Raw genomic sequence first — 24,528 nt, 5'->3', positions numbered from 1 at the left:
TCGAAAACGTTTCGACTCACACTCAAACTTATGGCTCACCTCCACGGTGAAAGGCCACAAAGCAGAAAGCATCCTAAAGAGGGCACAGAACCAACTCCTCAATGAGAGAGTTAGACAGGTTCATTTTACGATCGATGTCCTACGATCAAAAATTGATGCGTTGGAGGAAGGGCTGGAGGCAGTCCTTCCTGGGCATGTTTGGGAAGCCGTTTCCAAACACACAGAGACAGCACAGATGGCGCAGCATGCTAAGGGCAAAGAAAGGCAAACACGGAAATTTCAGAACCTTGAGTCCCGGTTCTATAGTTCCAGGGGGGAACAAGAATGGGCCAAAATACAGAGCTCTGAAGGAAGGACTGGCGGCAGTCCTTCCCAGGCGGCCACACAGAGCAAAACAGCGGAACTGGACACCTATGACAAATGGGTTAAGAATTTGTCAGACAGAGAGCTCACTCCAGCCGAGCGGGGGGTCCTTGCCAAAGGACTGAACTTTGCAGTCACACCAGATGAGTTACCGGTGGTGGACTTGGTGACGGCCACAGAATCGGCCATTAGGAACAATAGGTTGTCAGAGACAGAGGCGGAACAGATCAGGCTTAAGGTGTCGGCAGCACTCTCCAGTGCCAAGTTACCCCCGTCCAACATCTCCGCACAGGAGAAACGGGCACTGATAACTCTGCAGAAGGATCCCAACATCACAATCCTACCTGCAGATAAGGGGAGATGTACTGTTATCCTTAACACAGCTGACTATCACTCAAAGGTCAGCAGCCTCCTATGTGACTCAGCAACTTATGAGACCCTAAAACGAGACCCCACCAACACCTACAAACTCAAAGTGGTTAACTGCCTGCAAAAACTGGAGAAAGGTCAGATCATCGACCGGGCCCTGTACTACAAACTCTATCCAGGCGATGCTATCCCTTGCATATACGGGCTGCCAAAAATTCACAAAGAGGGCGCCCCTCTGAGACCAATTGTAAGCAGCATCAACTCTGTGACATACAACATTGCTAAGTATCTTGCTACCATCCTTTCCCCATTGGTGGGGGACACCCCCCCACCACATAAGGAACTCGATGGACTTTACAAACAAGGTCAGAAAAATCAGCTTAGACCCTGAGGAAACTATGGTTTCATATGACGTGACTTCGCTTTTTACTTGCATTCCCACTGGAGATGCAATACAGACAGTAAAGAGAAAACTGTTGCTTGACAACTCTCTGTCTGAGAGGACCAACCTCTCCCCCGAACAGGTGTGTGACCTCCTTAACCTTTGCCTCAGCACCACTTATTTCCAGTACAACAATGGTTTCTACAGGCAAAAACACGGCTGTGCCATGGGATCCCCTGTATCCCCCATTGTAGCTAACCTGTACATGGAAGAAATGGAGATTGTGGCACTGAGAACATTCAGTGGCCACTCCCCGAGGCACTGGTTCAGATATGTGGATGACACATGGGTCACCATCAAGAAGGGTGAGGTTGAACCTTTCACAGAACACCTCAACTCGGTGGATAAAAACATCAAGTTCACAAGAGAGGATGTCCAAGACAACTGTCTGGCGTTTCTAGATTGCGTGGTACGCATTGAAACCAATGGGGAACTCAACATTGAGGTCTACAGAAAACCCACTCACACAGACCAGTACCTCCTGTTTGATTCACACCACCCACTAGAACACAAGTTGGGGGTGATCCGTACCTTAAAGCACAGAGCACAGAACATCCCATCAGAAGCGGATGGAAAAAGAAGGGAACACAAACATATTCACTCTGCTCTTCAAACTTGTGGCTATCCAAACTGGGCTTTTATCAAAACAGCAAAAAAGCGCAGGGAGGATAAGAAAGACGAGGACCACAAAAAGAGAAACAACATTGTCATCCCCTATGTGGCAGGAATTTCAGAGAAACTCAGGAGGATCTTTAACACCCACCAGATCCCAGTACACTTCAAGCCCAGCAACACTCTGAGGCAAAAGCTGGTCCATCCCAAGGACAAAATTCCAAGGGAGAAACAGAGCAATGTGGTGTACGCAGTGCAGTGCAATGAGGAATGCTCTGACCTGTACATTGGAGAGACTAAGCAGCCATTACACAAGCGCATGGCACAACACAGGAGGGCCACGACCACAGGCCAGGACTCAGCAGTCCACCTCCACCTCAAGGAGAAGGGGCACTCCTTTGATGACCACAAGGTGCGCATTCTAGCCAGAGAGGACAGATGGTTTGAGAGAGGGGTAAAAGAAGCCATTCATGTCAAACTAGAACGGCCATCTTTGAACAGAGGAGGGGGCCTCAGACACCACTTGTCTCCCACTTACAACGCCGTTCTTAGAGCCCTCCCAAGGAGGTGCAGCCATCTGTCCCACTTGCAGTCAGGTGACCCCCAACCACCCTCCTAGAGGGCTGGGAGGGGTAACGACCGCCCATCAAAGGCTAACGACTCACATTAACACCTAACGAGTCTGTTGGTTTCGGGTCTTTGTCCACTTGTTTTTGCCACCACCCTCCTGGTGGATAAATATCTGGTACTCCCCACCAGGCTTTCAGAACTGAAGAAGCCTCTTGGATGAGAGGTGAAACGTTTTCGACTCACACGAGGTTAGTCCAGTTGCCATAACTTATGCTTGCTTGAGACTCTTGTGATATTTCACCAAAAACAAAAAAAGTGGAGCATTACTTTGTTTTTTCTTATTTCCTACCCAAATAACCATCCCTGACTCAACAGAATAATCAGCATCCAAGTTGGGAACTACTGGACTAAAATAATGACCTTTATATTCATCTCAACCAGCTACAACAGTAAAATGCTGCATATGCATCAGTATTAACCGTCCAACAATATGTAGGATTCTGAATGCAGGACTTTTACTTGTAATTGAGTATTTTGTCATTGTGGTACCAGCAGTTTCTGTAGTAAAATATCTAAGTCTACGATTGCAGCGGACGGTTGTGAACAAAACTTTACATACACTTGTAAAGACCATGTACACCGATCAAGCAAAACATTATGGCCAGTAACAGGTGAAATGAATAACACTGATTATCTCTTTATCATGCCACCTGTTAGTGGGATGGATATATTAGGCAGCAAGTGAACATTTTGTCCTAAAGTTGGTGTATTAGAAACAGTAAACTGGTCAAGTGTGAGGATTTGAGCGAGTATGACAAGAGCCAAATTGTGATGCCTAGACGACTGGGTCAGAGCATCTCATAAACTGCAGCTCTTGCTGGTCTGCGTTGGTCAGTGTCTATCAGTCAGTGTTTGCACATTGTGATATTAACAGTTGTCTGTGCTGCTGATTAAAAGTCTCATTAAGTTGCAGATAAAACAACTACAATCTCTCAGGCTGTTGACCACAGGCTGTAATTAAAGTCTAATTTAAAAGTCTACTCTTGATCCTCTTGAAAAACCTGTTGCAAATCAAATATATGAACATTTGCAGAGAAATTGTTCGGTCTCAGTGCTGACTTTGATACATTTTATTTCAAAGACTAGAACATGTTATTAGGGAATGCAAAAAGCACATAAATCACATCAGATAGGTTCCATTTCCTTCATGCACTTTGGACACATGATGCTTCCATCAAGTGTGATTCTGGAAGCAAGACTTTTTAGCTGGATTGTTTGTACATTGTGATATCAACAGTTTTCTGTGCTGCTGATTATAAGTCTCATCCAGCTGCAGGCAAAACACCAACAAAAGGCATTCAATGAACACCTTGGAGCTACTGTTTCTAATCTCTCTTTATTAACAAACAGGCTTTTAATCTTGCTGTAATCAAACCCCTAATCAAAAAACTTAATTTTTATCCTCTTGAAAATAAAATTGTTTAAAAACTTTTACTTGAGCTTAACAGTACATTATAGCACATAAACTGCACTGTATATTCGTCCTGCTAGATCCCAATGCTGCGTTTGATTATTAGTATGAAAACTAGACCATGTTATTGGGATTAAAGGAAGCACATTGATCATATTTATCAGACAGATTCCAATTTGTTTTTGATTTATTTTTGCACATATAATACATAATGTGTCCATCAAGTATGATTCTAGATGTGAGACTTTTTTATTTGCAGTGGGGTATTGTTGCTTGCATTAAATTTGTGGTATCAACAGTTTTCTGTGCTGCTGATTAACAACATCATCCCACTGCAGATAAAACATCAGCAACAGCATTCAAACACAGACTATGTACCACTTTTAAAGCTGCAGTAATTAAACTCCAACTCAAAAATTCTACTCTTGATCCTATTGAAAAACCTGTTGCAAATCAAATATATGAAAATTTGTAGAGATATAGTTTCTTTAAAAACCTTCACTCAAGCTTTTGTGTACAGAATAACACAGACACTATACTATATATTTGTCCTGCTAGGTCTCAATGCTGCATTTCTTTATTATTATGTAGACTGGAGCATGTTATTCGGATTAAAGGAAGCACATGAATCATATTTATCAGATAGATTCCAATTCTTTCATGCACATTTGATCTATGATGCTTCCCTTAAGAAGTGTGATTCTGGATGTAATAATTTTTACTTGCAATGTGGTGTTTCTACATTGTGATATCAACAGTTTTCTGTGCTGCTGATTAAATATCAAGCAAACAAAACACCAACAAAACACATTTTTCGTGTTTTCATGACGCCTAACCGCACAGACACACACACAAAAAAGCCTTAGTCACTGGCACAGCCCTAAACACCCAAGCAGACACATCATGTGTCTGTTAGCCGGAGCAGGCCACAGTCCTATTTATAATGAACCTTTAACAGCATGGAGTCGGGCGCATGCGCGGTGCGGGCTGGATTGTTGCAGCCCCAGACAGGGCGGCCCGTTACCAAGCACTGCACCGCACACGGTCTGAACGACGACGGCAGCAGCGGGCATTGACACACGGAGCACTGCCAGTGACAACAACACAGACACTCCTGAACACAGTGAGTAAAAAAAAACAAACAAAAACGCTTCTTCCCTCCGACACGCATATTTCCTCCCTTTTATTCTGTTGCGCGTTTTCTTTTTTTTAATTCCCACGCAGCGAGGATATTTCCCGTGCGCTGTCAGTCCGGAGGTATTCGTGGAGGCCTGTAGAGGGGGCCGCTAGAAGAACAGCACCAGCACAAGCGTTGCGGGATTTTCTTTCTCCCCTACACAACAGAAAAGGCTCCCAGAAAAAAAACGCATTTATTGTTCTCCTGTCGGGGCTCGGAGATGTCGGACCTCCGCCCTTCTTGCTGCTGCTCGGCGGTTTTTGCGCCCCGGATTGTGCTGCAGTCATTACCGGAGCTGTTTTTTTCCTCCTCCAAAGGCCCTGCTCATTTTTATTATGTTTTTTTTTATTTTTCTAAGCGAATAGATTGACTTCCCTGTCGCGCTGCTGCTCTCGATGCATTTATTTATGAAACTGCACACCCCCGCTGCGAGGTTATGATAAAGATCCGGCCTGATCTGTGCCTAGAATCATGCATTTGCAGGACAGCCAAGCCCCCATGGGAGAACGCTGCTATGCGCGTTGCTGAAGGTGTACCAAAAAATTGTGCAAATTGCAGGTCCACTTGCAGAAATGCACGCACATGCTGCCGTTTCTGCAGCTGCATGTGACCTTAAAAGCCTCATCACCTCTCTTGAGCTCATGTGCAGTCAACATTTGAGGTGTTAAAGGGTCTTTTTTTTGTGTTTTTTTTAAAGGTATTAACAGGCAAGCAAAGTGAGCACAGAGAAGCCTGCAGCTGCCAGATGTGTAAAGCTGCTCACAAACACCAGGGTATTTCTAGTTTAAGCTAAGCGGGATTATGCTAACAACATATCTGTAGATTAACACTGAAAGTAAAGATGCTTGTCAGGTTCTGTGTTTACAGTCCAAAAAATAACGAGTGTGATTTCCCCAAAGGGCAATATCACAGCCTGAGATCTCTAATGGAAAAGGCAAATTCCATTAAAAGCTGAGGAATAATATTAAAAGATAGCTGGGATGCAGTTGGAGAAGTGTATTTGTAATAGTTTGTATAGATAGAAATGGGATTAGTGCCACATTAGGGTGATAAATTCGTGAAGTTCAGAAGTTAAATCTGCAGCTATTTTGATGGTCAGCTGGAGCAAAAGTTGGAGGATTTTGTGTTAAACTGTGCTTCACGAAACAGACTGCAATGAATAATCAATCAGTTAATCAATTGCTTGACAGTTATTGTGTTATTTGTCAACTATTTTGATAATAAAGTCACTTTTTTATAGAAAATAAAGTCAAATTCTCGGATCTTAGTGTCTCAATTTTGAATATTTTCTATTTTTTGTCCTCCTTAATTGCAGTAAGCTGAATATTTTTGGACCAAACAAGACATTTGAGGATGTCATCTTGTTTTTTTTCCCACTATTTTCTAGACCAAACAACTAAATGATTAATAGAGAAAATAATTAACACTGAACGTGCAGCACTGTTTGGGTTTTGTGCTGATGACAGGAAAACAAAAGCTAATTGAAGACTTTAGAGAACTGAGGAGATTGTAGCATTTATTTTCTACATCAAAGGATTATTTAAGAAGTTAATCATTAGCTGCAGCGCGACATAAGTATAATATCAATCCTGCATTCTTCTAAGTCTGTGACGTGGTGAAGCTCAAAAAAACATGTGGGAGTCCAAACTTCAAACAGCTTGATTATATGATAAATGCAATCAGTGTTGTTTGATTTGCCTACAATAGCAAATCAAAGCCAGATGGAGCAACCGGTGTAAAATTGAGGGATTTAGTAGAAGCGTGCTGGTCTAATCTTCAATCAAACCCCATTGAAAGTTTCTGAAAACCCAGCTGAGTGCATATTTCTTTCGTCTTGTGTCGTTTGTCTCAGGTAGGGGATGGCAGTGAATGTGTACGCCACATCTGTGTCCATTGACAACCTCAGCCGACATGACATGCTGGCGTGGGTCAATGATTCTTTGCACCTCACCTACACCAAGATTGAACAGCTCTGTTCAGGTGAGGCCAATGAACAAAAACAGGCAAAGTAATTCTATATACAGTACCGTTCAAAAGTTAAGGGTCACCTAGACACACACACACTTTTATCCATGTGCTAACATAATTGCACAAGGGTTTTCTAATCATCAATTAGCCTTTCAGTACGATTAGCTTACACAGTGTAGCATCAGAACACAGGAGTGATGGTTGCTGGAAATGTTCCTCTGTACTTCTATGTAGATATTCCAGCTAGAATAGTCATTTACCACATTAACAATGTCTACACTGGATTTCTGATTCATTTAACCCTTGTGTCATCTTGCGGGTCAAATTGACCCATTTTAAAGTTTGAAAATGTGGGAAAAAATATATTTTCTCAATGAAATTTTGATGTCCACATTCTCAACATTTTTGGGAAATTTTTGAAAATTTTTGAGTGGAAAAAAAGGAATGTTTAAAAAAACATTTCTTTAAGAATAGTCACAAAAAAATCAACCAAAATCCAGTGAAATTCGCTGGATTTTGGTTGATATTTTTTGTAAATATTCTTAAAGAAAATATTGGAAGTTTTACTGATATATATGTAATCACTTTAGATATTTTTAGGATTTGAAGATTTTTATTCATTTTTTAAAAAATATTTAGAAGAATTTTGTTGCCAAATTTGGGGGATTTTTTTTTAAAATTAAACTTTCAAGGGAAATTTTTAAGGAATTATTGGAATTTTCTTCCTGAAAATTTTGCAAATTTTCTGAAATTTGGGGAAATTTTTTTTGCTGAATTTTCAACAAGGAAACAATATTTTTTGGTGTCCATAAATGAAGACAAAAGGAGGGTTAATGTTATCTTCATTGATAAAAACTGCTTTTCTTTCAAAAATAAGGACATTTCTAAGTGACTCCAAACATTTGCACAGTAGTGTGTATCCGACTGTAAATTGCAGAAACAAACTGTGGTGTCTTTGTGTTTTCCAGGAGCGGCGTATTGCCAGTTCATGGACATGTTGTTTCCGGGGTGCATTCTTCTGAAGAAGGTCAAATTTCAAGCCAAGCTGGAACACGAATTTATACACAACTTCAAAGTTCTTCAGGCAGCTTTTAAAAGGATGAGTGTCGACAAAGTCAGAGTCATTTTATACTGTTTTAATAATATCTGAGATCATTTGTTTAGATCCTATGTGGAGCCTTTCTGACATTTCCTGTTTCCACTGCCCAGATTATTCCTGTAGAAAAGCTCGTAAAAGGGAAATTCCAGGATAACTTTGAATTCGTGCAGTGGTTCAAGAAGTTCTTCGACGCCAACTACGACGGGAAGGAGTACGACCCTTTACTAGCCAGACAGGGGCAGGACGTGGCCCCTCCCCCCAATCCAGGTGATCACTTTATCCACAAACCAAAGAGAAACCCAGGTAAAGCAAAACAGTTTCGCCTCTGCTGCACGGTCTTGCTGAGCTTTGGATGGCTCAAACAGCGCTCCCTGCAAGCCAGTGGTGTGAGCAGCACGATTCACAGAATGACTGCTGTCCTCTCTGATCCATCTTCACTGCCCAGCATTCACAAAAACCATGACGCTGTAGGTACGACTGGTGGGATTGTAGTAATCGCCACGGTGCATTGTGGGACGCAGCATTAGCGAGGCAACAAAATCCATCCAATTTGCTTTCTCGCTTCTAATTGATCAGTGAGGCCGAAAAAACCTGCAGAAATATTAAACCCAATGAGATCCCCCAGTGTCCTGCATCTATCAGCTGATGCAACACTGCTGCACCTTTATCTCTAAAAGCTGGTTTGACAAAAAGAAACGTCTCATTTTACTAACAAGAGTAACCTGACCAGCCTTGCTCTGTCTCTGTGGAAGCTTTTTTTTTTGCTTGAAAATCATGACGAAGAATCTAATTTGACATGTAGCCTGCTTTGGGATTTTGTCACTGGTCAGCAGTGTGGTTGTAAATGGCACAAGGACTGCATTTACTTTCAGAACTGTCATAATGCGTGTTTGGCATGTTTTGTCTTTGAGTTTATCTAAAACACTTAAAGCACTTGTAGAGGTTTGTTAGGACATTTTCATTTTTCTTTTTTAAGTTTTTGACTCAAATAAGCAAGACTTTTGACCCCCTTTGTAAATTTAGAATTTGGCCTTTAACCACTAGTCTATTGTAATTTGAAAACTATTCAGTAAAATGACATATCAAAGGCACAACATTACGCTACAAGCTGTTGGCATCGGCGCTCTATAACGTGCTAAATCCATTGCCATAACTGCTACAAAGCTAGAAATAAGTGCAGAATTTCAGTTTTAACTCAAATGCTCAACATCTGTCCCCGTGTCTGACCCCTCCAGGACCACAGAGGACATCACCGACAGTTCCCAAAAACATGCCAACACCACAGCGGGTCCAGCACAACACTCCAGCCATGAGGAAGAACCCATCTTTGTCTAGAAACGGGGGCAGTGATGCTGAGATCATGGAGCTAAATCAACAGGTAGAGATGATTTTAAATGAAGGAGGGTGGCACTGTTAAACCACATCATCCTCCTCTGCACTTTCTTGGATTGTTACTTGCATTATTAGGGATTTTTATACTAGACAATGCTTAATATTGCAAAAAGCATAGGTGTAAATCATAAAAACAGTAGTACTGTGCATTGTGTTAGGACTTTGATGCAGGGAGGACTCATTAATGTTATTAGTACCGACTGTGCTTTACTTACTGTGAAGTCCACTAGCTTCTGGTGAAGTACATTTTTGCTAGATTGTCCTTCCTCACACATTTATATTTATATGAACTGAAATGAAAGACACTTAACTGACATTTAAGCCACTGCAATTAGATGACAAATGCGAAAGCAGGACTTTTTTGTGCAATATTTGCAAAATACTCTAAATCTCTGTCATTAGAAAATATGTTTTAACTACAACTAATCTTAAAAGCAACAGGCTTTTTTCACTTCACAGTAGGTTAAACGCAGCTGCTACAAATAGTATTCATCGGTGCTGCCTGGATCAAACTGTGACGTTGAGACAACATGCACACGATAAGATAAGAACTTAATGCCTAGTAGAAAAGCACAAGTACAACACAGTACTGAAAAAACAATTAGTAAACTAAAAAAACTACAATAGAAGGTAATAATTAGTACTGACAAGGATTCTGAGATAGTAAAGTACTGTTGCACTCTCCTTCACTTTCATAACCCCTTATTTTTCCCAACTACATGGTTCAACACGTGTTTTCCCTTCCTCCCTAAGTTGATGGAGCTGAAGTTGACTGTAGATGGCCTAGAGAAGGAGAGAGACTTCTACTTCAGCAAACTACGCGACATCGAGCTGATCTGCCAGGAACACGAGAGTGAAAACAACCCCATCCTCAGCAAGATAATTGACATTCTCTACGCAACAGAGGTATCCGTCTTTTACGATTTGATATTTGTCGCTATGCAAACGATTAGAAACACTCTCAAGAATATGTTGTGTCTCCCTTACGTTTGTAGAATATATTTTTTTTATCATCCCTTATCTCCGTTTATTCAACATTTTTGTTGTAGTAGATCAAAATATACACCGTTAAATGTCACAGTATGGCAGAATAAGGGGAGTCTATGGGCAAGTGTTTCTGCAGAAGTCTTTTTGTCAGTATAGATCACAAATAAACAGCTGTAAGAACTCTAGAAACCACACTTTGGTGACAGAAGTAGGTGCAATGCTGTGCTGGTGAATCTTGATGGGAAAGACATAATATCTGATTGGTTATGGTGCATATGACATGGGAATAAATGCCCTGAGCAGCGAGTCCCTGGTTCAGTTCCTGGTTGACTGCATCATTTAGTGCGTCTTTCCCCTGTAATTTTCTACACTGTTGCCATAGACTGTATGTAAAAGATGAACGTAGCCTCTGAGGATGAAAAGTGAAGCTAATGCAAAAGTGACTGAAACCTGCATTCTTTCTAATAACCAGCAGGGGGCGCCTCCTCTGGCTGCAAATGTATAGAAGTCCATGAGAAAAACAGCAAAATTCTGTCTTGATTTGCTACCACAGTTAACATTTTCCTTATGAGTTCATGGTCTTAATCACTAGTTTCAAGACTTTTTAAAGACCGTATGGTGTTCATTTTGTGAATTATGGTCCCATTTAGAGAAAAATAGATGATAAAAGCAGGGTAAGTTTTAGGTTGAGGATACTTCGTGATTGCCAAAGTCCAAAGTAAAGGCTTCCAAATAATAATCCAGAAAGCCACTGGGGATGTATGGTTGCTATGTTTCTGCTTTTATATCATCTACTGTCAAGTACAGGTTTTTTTAAAAAAAAAGTTTTTGGGATGCTAACAAATTGTTTTACTTTGAAATATCATGCTGGATTCAATCGTAACAGTGAATGCCATTACAGTGAAAGACCAGAGAAGTTGCAAGGTAGAAACTCACCATTTAAAGAATCCTTAATAGAAATTTATGACAGAATTTTGTAATCTCAGAGATGGCAGTTGTATCTCAAATTTCACAAGCCAGTTGTCTGTTTTAAAACAGTGAAATTGTGTGTCTGCATTGACGCAAGTGCAGTGTCATGAAGCTGTGCACAGGTGTAGTACAATATTAATCTGATCTAATTGTGAGGTTTTTAGTAGATTTCACTGGTGATTCTATGCATTATCCAGACACGTAAATCTGAAAAAATAATATCCATGTCAGTTGCAGTATTACTTTCCTTAAAAGTTTGTGCAATATCAGTTTCAGTGTCGTGTATAATTTAATATTTTCACGTGCAATCTTTAAATTTTGTGTGCGAAATTTCAGTTTAATGTTTTAATTTCATTATCAATTACTGCTTTACTACAGTAGAATCATTGCAAGTATTACTTCTTACTTGGTATACTTGTCTTACTTTATTTATTTTAATTAATAGTGTGTCCTACTTACATAATGTTGCTTTTCTGTTATTTTATTAGTATTATTCTATTCTATTATTACTTTTCTAGAATTTCCCTCGGGATTAATAAAGTATCTATCTATCTATCTATCTATCTATCTATCTATCTATCTATCTATCTATCTATCTATCTATCTATCTATCTATCTATCTATCTATCTATCTATCTATCTATCTATGCACTGCATTTATTGTTATGTTATATAATTTTGTTTTTCTGAGCAATATGTGACGTATTAATTTTCTTGACGATTACTAAAGTTCTGTTTTGTCTTATCTTATAGTTTTTTATGTCCCGATGACCACTGAAATTGTAGTTATGGCTTTCTTGTCATTCATTTAGATAGACGTGGTCTTGTTAGCCCAAAATGACTGCAAGTAAAAGTAAATAAAAACTCAATGATAGACTGCATTGAGTTGCTTAAGCTAGTTGAACAGCACCTTTCCCTTGTATTAGCTTTTATCTGTTTACACATCATCTTGGTTGGTTCAAAGCAAATAAAATAAAACAGAAAACCTGGATAATGTATTTATTTTTTCTGTATTTCAGGAAGGCTTTGCACCTCCAGATGACGAGGACCTCGACGAACAAGCTCACCTGGACCAGGATGAATACTGAACCCATCGGCTCCTTCTTCCCCCTTCCAGCATCTCATCTCCATCTTCCCTTTTCTTTTATGCCCTCATTTTGTTTTATACTCTCTGCACGCTTTCTATAAATACTCACCATCGTCCCTGCTCTCCGTCTGTCTTTTCCTTTCTTTCTCATATGTATATCTGTTGGTAACCGACCCCCTCCGCCCTCTGGCCGTCTTCATCGCTATACACAACTCCTCATCATCTGCTGCTCCTCCCTGCCTCCACTTACACAGTAACAATAACAGTAATGTACCACATCCCAGTTATTTCAGCATGAGTAACGCAGAAAATAGAGCCGAGCCTGGCATGGAGGTTGTGAACAGTGAGTTTAAGTCTGTACATATTTCCAGCATTTTTGATTTTTCTGAAAGAACAAATGTCTTTTTGCTCATTCTTGGAGTTATTTATTTGCCTTTGGTGCGCTGTTAATACTACTGTTAGAGCACAGAACAACAACTCTGCTCCGATGTGCCATCAGGACGCTCCCTGAGCTACTAAAACTGTAACAAAAAGTGACTTTTTAATAACGATTTCTTATTTATTTAACTTATGTTTCATTTAGATTAACTTTCTGTAGCAAAAAAAAATTGGTGCAAACCTACTGTACATGAAGTGAAAGCTGAGGCCACGTGTCAGTTCAGTTTGTGCTTGAGTCAGCATCGAGCTTTTTTGGCTTCTGCTGTGGTGGGTTCATGGCATGTAGAAACGCTGAAGGAAACTCTTTGGTGTGATGACTCGAGGCGTATATGATCAGTGCTCTGCGATTATTCATTATTGATCAGCAACATATCTGAGCATGAGAATGTTACACATTGACTGTGAATGAGTGATATTTTGTAAATGTATTTTGTGTGGAGATTTTGTCTGATGTCGCACGATCCCGGTTAATGCCGTCTTTTAGGCTGACATGCAGTAGCCTATAAGTTTAAAAATTTTTAGAGGTGGAATCGCACCTGCAGGCTGACAACATGGTTATAGATTGTAGCAGTTCTAATGTTTTACTCTAAAATGTGACGGACACTGAATCAATAGAGACACATTTTTTCCATGACAGCATTTGTCATGTTTTTACTGCTAATCATACTGTGTTTACACTTTTAACTTGCTGTAAAGGGTCTCCCAGGATTTATGAGTCGTAGTGTGGAAGAAAGTAACTAAAGAGATCTAAAACCAGTTGACTGGTTATCATTAGCATCCAGTAAAACAAGGACGTCTCCATGTCCTTCCCTAGCTATTTTTACTTTGCAAAACTGGCTGTTGTCTGCTCTGGAACTTGCATTCATTGACCATGTGAACATCTACAGAACACTCATCTTTTGAGTTTTGAATAAATAAACAGTTGTGAAACAAACAGATGTGGTGTCATTTGTGATGCAAGACTGTATGTGTGTTTTTAGGAAACGTGTGCAGGTGTGTCAACTTTAACCTTCCAAAGTATAGAATTTGGTCAGAGATTATATTTGGGCTACAGTGAAGCCTATTTACAACTTAAATGTGACAGCCTTTAGTGACTTGTACAGAAACTGGCTGCTCATTATCAGCCTGACACACTTTTGGTGGTGCAGGTCACAGTGTTAATGAGCGTGTGAAGAAAGTGGAGGGAGCGAGTTCGCGTCCCCGTCTTTCCACCACCTAATCTGAAGATTCAAACATTAAACCTTATACGTAGATGGAAACGGATTTCACAAGCTATATTTACATTATTTTGTATAACACTGGGGATAGCACAATAAACAGTAACTTTGAGTGTTGTGTAGACAGTTGTGTCAAGTTATAAGATTTGGTTTACAGATGCCACTTTGGCTAAAATGTTATTACAATGGCAGAAATGTGCATCCAAACGGTGTCTATGAAACATATAAACATACATTGTGGCTATAAACGTTATTGACAAGAAATCGTCAGAAAAAGTGACAAAACGTCATCATAGTGGACTGTATTTCAACTGTGTAGTAAGCCTCAATGTTCAGCTGGGGGATTAGCTCAAATGGTAGAGCGCTCGCTTAGCATGCGAGAGGTAGCGGGATCGATGCCCGCATCCTCCAAAGGATTTTTGGAAAATACAATTCAGTGTTTTTTAAGGTCGATCTGTTTTAGCTGAGCAGAAGTAAAGAAAAAAGAAAAATTAAAATTATACCTAAAATATGCTTCCGTTTGACATAGTACAGACCTGGGTCCGTGTATATTTTGGTAATTGGATTTTCCGTTCTGAAACGGGTATGGAAAAACAAAAAACATGTTGCAAAACGAGTTGGCATCCAGTGAATATTAGCTTTAATGTGAATTAGCGATGCTAATCGAGCTAGCTGACCAGTCCTGATTAGCAGCTAAATGTAACATCAAGCTAACAATGTTTGTGTTGTTTCCTGTCAACAGCTAAAGTGTGTTGTGTTCCTGTAATGTGGTTCATTAAGTTCATAAAACTGTGGCTGGTTGACATTAATACAGTGTTTCTCAAATAGTGGGGCGCGCCCCCCTGGGGGGGCGCAGAGGCACGTCAGGGGGGGCGCGGGCGTCTGGGAGGAAAAGGTCCTTCAACACGGAATAATGAGCTGAACTATTGTTTTAACGTCGGCCTGTTTTTCGCGGCGTCAAACAATACTGAAATTGTGCTGACCCCATAGACTGTATATGCCATAGATATAAATAATAATAATAATAATAATGATCTTCTGTATATATCTATGGTATATGCACTGGCCGTTCAGACTCCGAAGTACAGACTCCTGAGAACAGGAGAACGCATCGTTAATGTGCAGTCGGAACACCAGCGTACTTGATCACGTCACATACTCGGCTCATCTCCTCTGATTATTTTTACTAGCAATGTCAAACATACGGCCTGTGGGCCAAAACCGGCCCACCAGACGGTCCATTTCGGCCCGCGGGACGACTTTACAAATGATAAAAATTACAACAACATTAACTGTAAATTGCAAATTTGTAAAACTGTAAATTTAAAATAATTTCTAGAACTTGACAAGTTGTTCTGATCATGAAGTAAAATACTAGATTGTTCAGTTCCAGATACCTGTGACTGAATGTTTTGTGTTTTTGTAGATAAACTGTTATCTGGCAGTTACAATGCATGTGTAAATGATGAACTGAGGCATAATAGGCTAGTTGAAATTGAACTTGTTTTCCTTAAGAAATTTCAGGTTCATAATATTTTGTAAAAAGATAGTTCATTAGATGTGAACATTTTCAGAATGTACTTTTTTTGAACTAAAACAAAGGGGAAAAGTTGGACTTGTGGTTATTTATAGGTTATTATGCTGTGATTTTACTGGTGGGGCCCACTGGAGATCAGATTGGGCTTTATGTGGCCCCTGGACTAAAATGAGTTTGACACCCCTGATCTTTACTGTGAAAAACAACAAAATGGAATCAGATAAAATAACACAGCCCTGCATATTAATGTTTTCATAGTTTTTTATATATATATATATATATATATATATATATATATATATATATATATATATATATATATATATATATATATATATATATATATATATATATATATATATATACGCACAAAGTTATTGGGGGCGGGGGGGGGGGCACCAAAGTTTTTTGTCCTGCGAAGCGGGGGCCCGACAAAAAATTTGAGAACCACTTATGTAACGTTCAGGAAACTTAAATGTGATTAAAACAGTAACAATGTTCTAGTTGTCAGTAATCAGCTTTAATTTGACACTAAAACAGACTGATAGTTTTAAATGACATAAGTTTCCTTCATTTGTTGAAAATTGTCTCATTTGTTGTTGTGATGTTGCTGCTGATTCATTAAAACCAGATGATCCGTGCTGAAGACACGTTTAGTTCTAGTGTCAGAAGTACAAGAAGTAAAATGGAAGTTTAGTTCTGCTACGTCAAAGATTTCAGGAATAAAATAACTAAATGAGTCTTTATGGCTCAAACTGTATTTTACAATAATGAAATAATGAAATAATTACAGATAATAAAAATATAAATAGCAGAGAAAACCTGAGAGAATAATTTTCTGAAAAGTCTGTGAAGGAAAAGCAGCTTTTTATCATGAAAGATCAGAATCAGCTCCAACATCTGCATCTGACAGCATCAAGTCAACCAGAAAGAAGAAAGAAAATGACTTCTTTCTGAACTCTATTGTCCACTTTTAAAAGTTCAGCAGACAGGTGCTCTGTTTTGGAGTGTGACGATGTCGTCGGTGATGTGGAGAGTGAAGTTTCCGTTTCACCCACAGCGTGCTTTAGGACACCGGGGTCGGACTTGATGTTTGAAATACTGACCGACAGCTCAGATTTAACTGTCTGTAGTTCCGTTTTGATGGGTGTTAAACTTTCACTCAAAGCCGCCAGGAGCTGAGTCTTTAAAATAACCCGCGTCTTGTTACAGAGTGAAAGTAGGAGTTCCTCCTTAAGGTCAGAGATTGCAGCATCTGAGGGCCTCTTCAAAAGAAGATGTAGTTGATGAAGGCGTTCTGGAGCAGGACCAGAAAGACCACGACCAAGCAGCCTTGAGATCTTAGGCAGCATCTCCCTCAGGTGGGTGTTGACGGTGTTCATGGTCAGGTCTGTGGTAATCCTGTCAAAAAACAAAACAGAAAAAAATCTAGATTATAAATCAACATGTAACCAAAGCACTCTGTGTATAATGCCATAGTATAGGATGTAGTTCAGAAAATGTCAAAGTATAGTATACTTTTCAAGAATAACATAGTATGGCCTATAGTTCATAGTATAGCATGCCCCCCCCCCCCCCCCCCCAGATTATTATGTGGTTCAAAAAGCGCAAAATGATAGGATGTTGCCTAAAATTGTCATGTATGATGTGGTTCAAAAAATGTCATAGTGCAGTATATTGTCAAAATAGTATGTTATTCAAGAAAACAGAGTATAATATGTCGTCTAAAAAAATGCCATAGAATAATATTTCATTGCACAAGTAAAAGTATAGTAATTTTAAAAACTGTTCAAATTCTTCTATGTTGCTAAAAAACAAAAAAAAAACAAAAATTAAAAAAAACATCAGTAATATCTCAATTTAAAAAGCCTATAGTATAGCATGTCGCTCAAAAAACATCATTGTATATAGCATGTCGCTCAAAAAACGTCATAGTATAGCATGTTGCTCAAAAAACGTCATCATATAGCCTTTGGTTCAACAAACGTCATAGTATAGCCTTTAGTTCACAAAACGTTGTTTTGTCTGGGCTGTCTGAAGTAAGTGAGGAGCAACACAAAAACAGTCCAAACGCTGGTTTCCAGAGGGTTAGACGAGTATTTATTTGAAAGAGGAAGTTTACAACAACACAACATGTGAGGGGGTTTAACGTAAATGAGTGTTAGTAAAATAAAAAGAAATAAACAGAACTAAAAGTGAACTTCATGTTGACACTGATGGGCATTCCAACCAGGAACAAAGTAAAAGACAATCAATACGAAAAAAACTCTTCCTGTTCACCTCTTAAAACCTCAAAACACACCGCAGTAGCACCCTAAACTAAAACTACCAATGGGTTTCCTGTTTTCCTTTCTGAACAATTCAAAGGTCCCTCTCTATCTCCCCACACATCCACCAACCACTGGAACACATCTCCAAAGTTCTGCTGGACCAGCTCAGCTTCCCCTCAGAAGAAGTGCCGCCACCTGCCAGATGAAGGAGCCTTTTGAGAGGCAGCTGTCATCGTGATTGGACTGTACTTTGGTCTGTTCCAATCCAGCTTCAGCTCCAGAGACGGCAGGCGGGACGAGTCAACGGAGGCCGGGTGGACGAAGGCATGCAGCTGAGTACAATCCAGAAAACAACAGAGGAGGAATGCAGCGACCCAGGGCCAGAACAAAGAGTAGCATAGTATGTCTCTTAGAAAACATCATAGTAAAGCCTTTGGTATGAAAAAACGCCATCATATACATTGTATATTGTACAAATAACAAGTCAAAAGAAAGAGGCATACATTGTAGAATTGTAGTAATTGTGGGCTGACTGATTTACTGATTATCAGTATTTTATTTTTTACTGATTTACGGTAATAAATACATTTAAAAATGGTGCTACTTTGGCTCTGAACCTTTATCTACCTGTGGTCGCTCTGTCTTCTGGAGTGATTTGATTGGTTATACATCACAAATAAAACTCCTTTAACTTAACATCTGTAAACAAAAAAACGTATCAACAAAGTTTTCTGTTAGAGTTTGTGTTCTTCTAAGTTTAACTCCAAGATTTTAAATACTTTCATTTACTACAAATGAATATCTACTCCAAATGTCTCACTAATAATCATTATCAGCCTTAAAAACCCACAAAACACCCCTTTATATTTGATCACACTTAGTACAGTCCGGTTCCCCCTTCTATAAATCGGCTTGGAATCTTCCACTTCCTGTTTGTCAAAGTGGCCTTCTACCTGGACAGGTTTTGTTGGAGCTCATGCAACAAACATTTTGGGTAACTGCACTTTAATATGGATGGATGACACTGAATTAGAGTCCGTTTTAATGAGACTGAGTTAAGATGTGTAGCTCTGTCATTAAATAGGAAATTATTTCTCGGAATTCACAGAGAAAAGTCTGAAATGTTTGCTAGGTTAGCATCCCACATGTTCTTTGGCTCAGCTAAAGCTAACTCTCCAACTTCTGGATCTCTTGAGTTGCTTGTTAAAATATCTTGCTATAGGTGCTGAAGCTCAGAAAGTCTGAAATGTTTGTTCAAAATAAGCTCATTCTCAAGTCTTACCTGAACTGTCCTCTTTTGTTTGAACTTTCCCTAAACTTAGAAGTTAATGACAGAGCAGCACATCCAGACTCAGTCTCATTTATGTAGAGATTAAACTTCAGTGTCATTCATTGACGCTAAAGTGCAGTTTTTCAAATGTTTGTTGCACATGCTCCTGACCAAACCAGTCCAGGTGGAAGACGATGTGAAGAGAAAGCTCCAGAGGATGAATATCACACATTTACATTGGAAATAAATGTCCTTTAATTAGACATTGTCATGCAAAAGTTGGATTTCCCTTTAAGGATGTTCAAATCTTTGTTGAGTGTTTTGTTGATGTTGGTTTCTAAATGTTTTTTCTGACACTTGGCCCCAAAGATTAAAACCTTTTACGACTCACAAACTGCAACAATTCACACATTATCAACTATCTTTCTGACTAAACTAAGATAAAAAGTGAAAAACTGTCTGATTCCTGCATAATGAATGTAAATCTTTTTGGTTTTTATGACAGTAAACTGAATATATTTGGGTTTGACATTTTATAAACCAACACAAGAAATGAATTACTGGAGAAAACAATCAACAGATTAATGGTCAAAGAAAATGTGTTTTCCAACATATATGGCTGAATTACTCCAACATTACAAGATACATACAATTTTAATTCAGTTTTATTTATATAACGCCAGTTACAGATCAAATTGTCTCAAGACGCTTTATTTTTATATTTTTTCGTCATATTTAAAATAAGACAAAGTAAGAAATGTAAACGTCTTGACTAATTCAATTTATTATGTGGTTTTTAAGAGATTAATCGACAAAATAACTTTCTCCACTAAAACTAATAAACATGAGGTCAAATAGAAGGAAGAGTTTTAAATACTGCACTCCCACGACGACAAGAATAAAGTTTGTCAACAAAAACTAAACTAACTAAACTAACTAAAAAACCACGTGACCTGGGCCACCACGTGACCTGGACTTTTCCATTTTCCGGTTCTGTAGTTATTTTGTGGTTTATTATGTTTTCAGAGTTGTTTCAGTTACCATAAGTTGGGTAATTCGTTTTGTGTAATTTTGGTTTAATTGTATTATGGATTTTGTTCTTCCTTATGGTTATTTTTGCCTTTTCTTATTTACCCCCTACAAGTAACTTTTGGTTTGCCCGGGGGAGGGGCTGGGGGGTATATATATGGGCCCTGAGTTGAACAGCGAGTGAGTTGGTGCTGGAGGTGCTCTAGGCGATGTGGCTGCCTGCTGTAAGGTTCAAGCTCTCTGTAAATACTTCTGGTTTTTTTTCCTGGTGTGTCCACCAGTTTTTTTTTTGCACTGTAAATAGTTATATACACTTTTAAAGGATTTGGTGCAAATAAAAAAAATTCACTGTTTTTGGAACTCTTCGGCCTTGCCATCATTTTTATAACTTTTTTTTTTAAACGAACCCGTGACAATGTCAAATACTTTTAGATTTTTTTAAGTAGACCGTAGACCTAGCTTCAGTATTTTTTTTTCTGACATTGAAATTTGAGGCTATATATAATATCTCAAGAATAATTCAAGATAAAAGCCCGAAATTTTCATTTATTTGTCTTGCTAACATAAGCATATCAGATTGCTATTAAATACAGTGGTGGAAAAAAGTTTTTGGACACCTCATACATTTGTGAAATATTGCATTAAGAATCCCTCTGAGGTCTTCAAATGCAATTTCTCTTAGTTCAGTCACAGCCATAATACGAAACAAATCCTAAAAAAGCCAATAAAAACTTTAAATTGATTGGTTCCTTAAAAATAAGAAATTTTGAGTATTGGGTCATTTTGGTAGAATTTAGTTTTGTTATTCATGTAAACAATAAACAAAAAAAGCATCATTTGTGTCTATCTAATGCAGTCACACCTTTTGAAACACAAAAGACTTTCCAACAAATATTTCACGATAATATTTGAGATTGTGGAAAATTTTAAAGGTCCCTGAAAACTTTTTTCCATCACTGTATCTGTCAAATTGGAAAAATGCCACTATCTCCAGAGCGATATATGTAGTCAAGGTTCCATTCTGCCAATGTCATGGTAATGACTGGATCACAGGTCTTGCAAAGTGGTGTAAAGGTATCAAAAATTTGCAGAATAAATAGTTATTGCCACGTTGAAAATCAGTATCTGAGGTTTACAAATTTGCAAAGAAAAAAAAATTCTGATGAGGGATTCTCAAGAAAATTGATTTTAAATCTATGGCTGTTTTTGCAAAAATTACATGATTTTTACTTGCTTGCCAAGGCATACTTTTGCAAGTTTTCAACTAGATGTGGCATTCAAAGCATGAAACAGATGTTTTGAGGTTTACAAATTGTAAATATTTCAAAGTAATATTACAAAAGTGAATGGTATAGATAGTAAACAATGTTGGTGAGTGCACACAGCCTTGCTGAGGTACAGTGTTAATAGCAAGCATGATGCACATTTTCTTATTCCTTAAACAGAAAGTATGTGATTATTGCACACAAATATTTCTGACACAAGTTTCATGAATATTTCTACTAAGAATTGAATAAAACACTGACTTAAAATCAAGAAACAGGGCCAATGTGCATAGTTTACAGGTAAATTTTGGTGCTCATGTACATAATTCATCAAAGTAAGAGATGTATCCTTATCATCCTATCTCAGCAGTTTTGGTGTGCACACGTATTATTGTTAGTTCCATAGTACTGAAAGTTTTGTAAGGAGAAAGCCCATCTGGTCCATTTACTTTTCATACATTAATCTGTTGAAACACTAGTCAGCCCACACATCTTAAGTCCTCTACATTTGCATCTCGAGGTACATGCTGATTTTGGTGTAACACAGTAGTTGGCAAGTTAGCATTTCTATTAGCTTCATCAAATCAAATGTTATGGTAGAAATGTATTCAAACTTTTGAAAGATGACCTGAAAGAGGCAATGGGTTGCACCCTTCCTTTTCTGTTATATGCCAAACTTAATATCTGTTTTGCAGTGTGTAACATGTCAGAGGCCTTAATTAGCTCTTTTTCACAAGCAATTTATTCTTTTTGTTGAAGTTGAGATAAATAGATAGTGACTGATATTACACAACCTGAGTTAGACTAACAATGCCGCCAGCAAAAACTTATGATATCAATCGATCTTTGGTTTGCCTTGTCTGCTTTAAGAAAGGCTCATCCATGGTGCCTATCACAGGAATTGTTCTCATTAGAGTACACAAATTCTTCATGGAAGATTTTGATCCAACTGATCAAAAGTTGCCCAATGGTATCTGTATGCACTGCAGAAACAGCCTCTTGGAATTAGACAAGGGAAAGCCTGCTGCTCTGGAAGATCCAGTTGACTTTACAACATTGAACTTGATGAATTCTTTGTTGTGCATATCCCCATTTCCTCAAACGCCAGAAGTCTTCAAATAAAGGGCTGGGAAATAAGTCGGAATAGGCTTCAGACACAGTGCACTCAGACTTGTCAATCTGAGTCATGAGCAAGAAGCATTTGGACAGTTAACTGTTAAATGTTGCAATTTCTTGTACTCAATGATTTGTTGTTTTTGTTTTTTTTAATCTTGTTTATTTCATGTCTTTTTTTAGAATTACATAGATATATTTTAGAAAAACAAAATGAAAAGTAAAAAAAAAACAAAACAAAAAACCTGTCTGTGATTGGTACCTTGACGCGGTAGATAGGCATAAGGAGATATTTAGGTATCTGAACTAAATCCAATCCAAACAGTTATTGATATTTACTCCCAACAACCCTTAAATGTCACATTAATATAAGATCTGCAATAGTGCACCTTGGCGAGCATCTCAAAATCACATCATTTTCCCAAAAGTTAATGTAATTTTTAAATTGCGTATTTTTGAGAATCCTTCATCAGAAAATTTTTTCTTGACAGTTTTGTAAACCTCAGGTACTGGATTTTAACATGGCACTAACCATTTAATCTGCAAATTTTTAATACCTTTACGCCACTTCGCAAGACCTGTGGGATGCAGGGCTAATTTACAAAGAAATTACACAAAACAACATGTCAGGTTTCAAAGACTGGACTTTTCATAGACCACTTAATTTTTTTCATATTTCACCTCGCCCATAATCTGAGATTATTTGATCTACTTGTTCAGTATTATAGATTCTTCATCATTGTTCTGAGATAGTGTCATTCAAACAACCTCAAATTTCAATGTGCAAAAAAATGCCTGTTGAAGTAGGTTGACAGTGACAGCCTATTTAAACATATTTTTTGCTCTGACAGTATTTGGCATACCGTATAAAGTGTGTTTATTTATTTATTTATTTATATATAGGCTGCTGTTTTGTAATATTGCAACGGATTTCCATCCCATTCACCAGTAAGAAAATAAAGTCAGTACAGTCCAGTTCATTTTTAACTCCTGCTTTAATGCCGTGATTGCATGTATTGTTCACCAGAAATATTCTTAACTTCAGATACTTTAAATGTATGGCAGAAACACGCATACTTGAGCCAGATAACCTGTCAGGTGAGTTGGGAGAACAGGTAGGGGAGGGAATCCAAAAGTGCACTTAGTTTTGTCAGTCAAGTAAAACTAACTAGAGAACAACACATAGCATATTCAATTCAATTCAATTCAATTTTATTTATATAGCGCCAATTACAGTCAGATTGTCTCGAGACGCTTTACAGAACCCATATGCCTGACCCCCAGAGCAAGCCAAAAGGCGACAGTGGCAAGGAAAACACCCTTTTAAAAGGGAAAAAACCTCGAGCAGAACCCGGCTCTAATGTGGGGGGACCCATCTGCCTGCTGGCTGGGCGGGTTGAGAGGGACAGAAGAGGTAGAAAGGTAGAGATAGAGGGGTAGAGGTAGAGATAGAGGGATACAGATAGAGGGATAGAGGTAGAGGGGAAGAGGTAGAGGGATAGAGATGGAGGGGTAGAGGTAGAGATAGAGGGATACAGATAGAGGGATAGAGGTAGAGGGGAAGAGGTAGAGGGGTAGAGATAGAGAGGTGGGGGGTCGGACACAAGGACCATAAAACACAGCCACACATCTGAAGCATCCAGCTCTGGGACCAGGGACACTCGGAGAAAGGACACAGAAAGAAACAGAGAGAATGTAATGCAATAATGGTATATATAGTAAATACATAGGTAGTTAGAGAAGGGCTCAGTGCATCAAGAGAGGTTCCCCAGCAGCCTAGGCCTATAGCAGCATAACTAGGGGCAAACTAAAGGGACGTCAAGAGGGGAAGTCAGTTTTGCAAATGAAAACACCAGCTCACCCCGTCAGGGTCCCCCAGTCAG

General features: G+C 38.7%; 1 protein-coding gene, 1 non-coding gene and 1 pseudogene across 3 annotated transcripts; all 3 read left to right on the top strand.

Moving 5' to 3' along the window:
- The first annotated feature begins 59 nt into the window (after window positions 1-59).
- LOC111578729 (uncharacterized) lies at window positions 60-2,886 on the top strand (annotated as a pseudogene).
- Window positions 2,887-4,793: 1,907 nt separating this feature from the next.
- On the top strand, window positions 4,794-13,878 carry mapre3a (microtubule-associated protein, RP/EB family, member 3a). 2 transcript variants are annotated; one of them, XM_023285666.3, is made up of 7 exons: window positions 4,794-4,950; window positions 6,857-6,984; window positions 7,941-8,086; window positions 8,182-8,338; window positions 9,307-9,449; window positions 10,217-10,369; window positions 12,439-13,878. In XM_023285666.3, the coding sequence occupies exons 2-7, from the start codon at window positions 6,864-6,866 to the stop codon at window positions 12,505-12,507; spliced, it is 789 nt and encodes a 262-aa protein (XP_023141434.1). In that variant the 5' UTR covers window positions 4,794-4,950; window positions 6,857-6,863; the 3' UTR covers window positions 12,508-13,878. The 2 variants fall into 2 exon arrangements, with proteins under 2 accessions (XP_023141434.1, XP_023141433.1); XM_023285665.3 differs by having other exon boundaries at window positions 8,182-8,374.
- A 621-nt stretch (window positions 13,879-14,499) lies between these two features.
- Window positions 14,500-14,572, top strand: trnaa-agc (transfer RNA alanine (anticodon AGC)). The gene has a single exon. It is a non-coding gene; the product is annotated as a tRNA-Ala (tRNA).
- Window positions 14,573-24,528: the final 9,956 nt, after the last annotated feature.

The sequence above is a fragment of the Amphiprion ocellaris genome, chromosome 20 (genome assembly GCF_022539595.1).
Source record: "Amphiprion ocellaris isolate individual 3 ecotype Okinawa chromosome 20, ASM2253959v1, whole genome shotgun sequence".
Taxonomy (NCBI): domain Eukaryota; kingdom Metazoa; phylum Chordata; class Actinopteri; family Pomacentridae; genus Amphiprion; species Amphiprion ocellaris.
The sequence above is the reverse complement of the archived record's forward strand: the minus strand, read 5'-3'. Positions and strand labels throughout refer to the sequence as shown.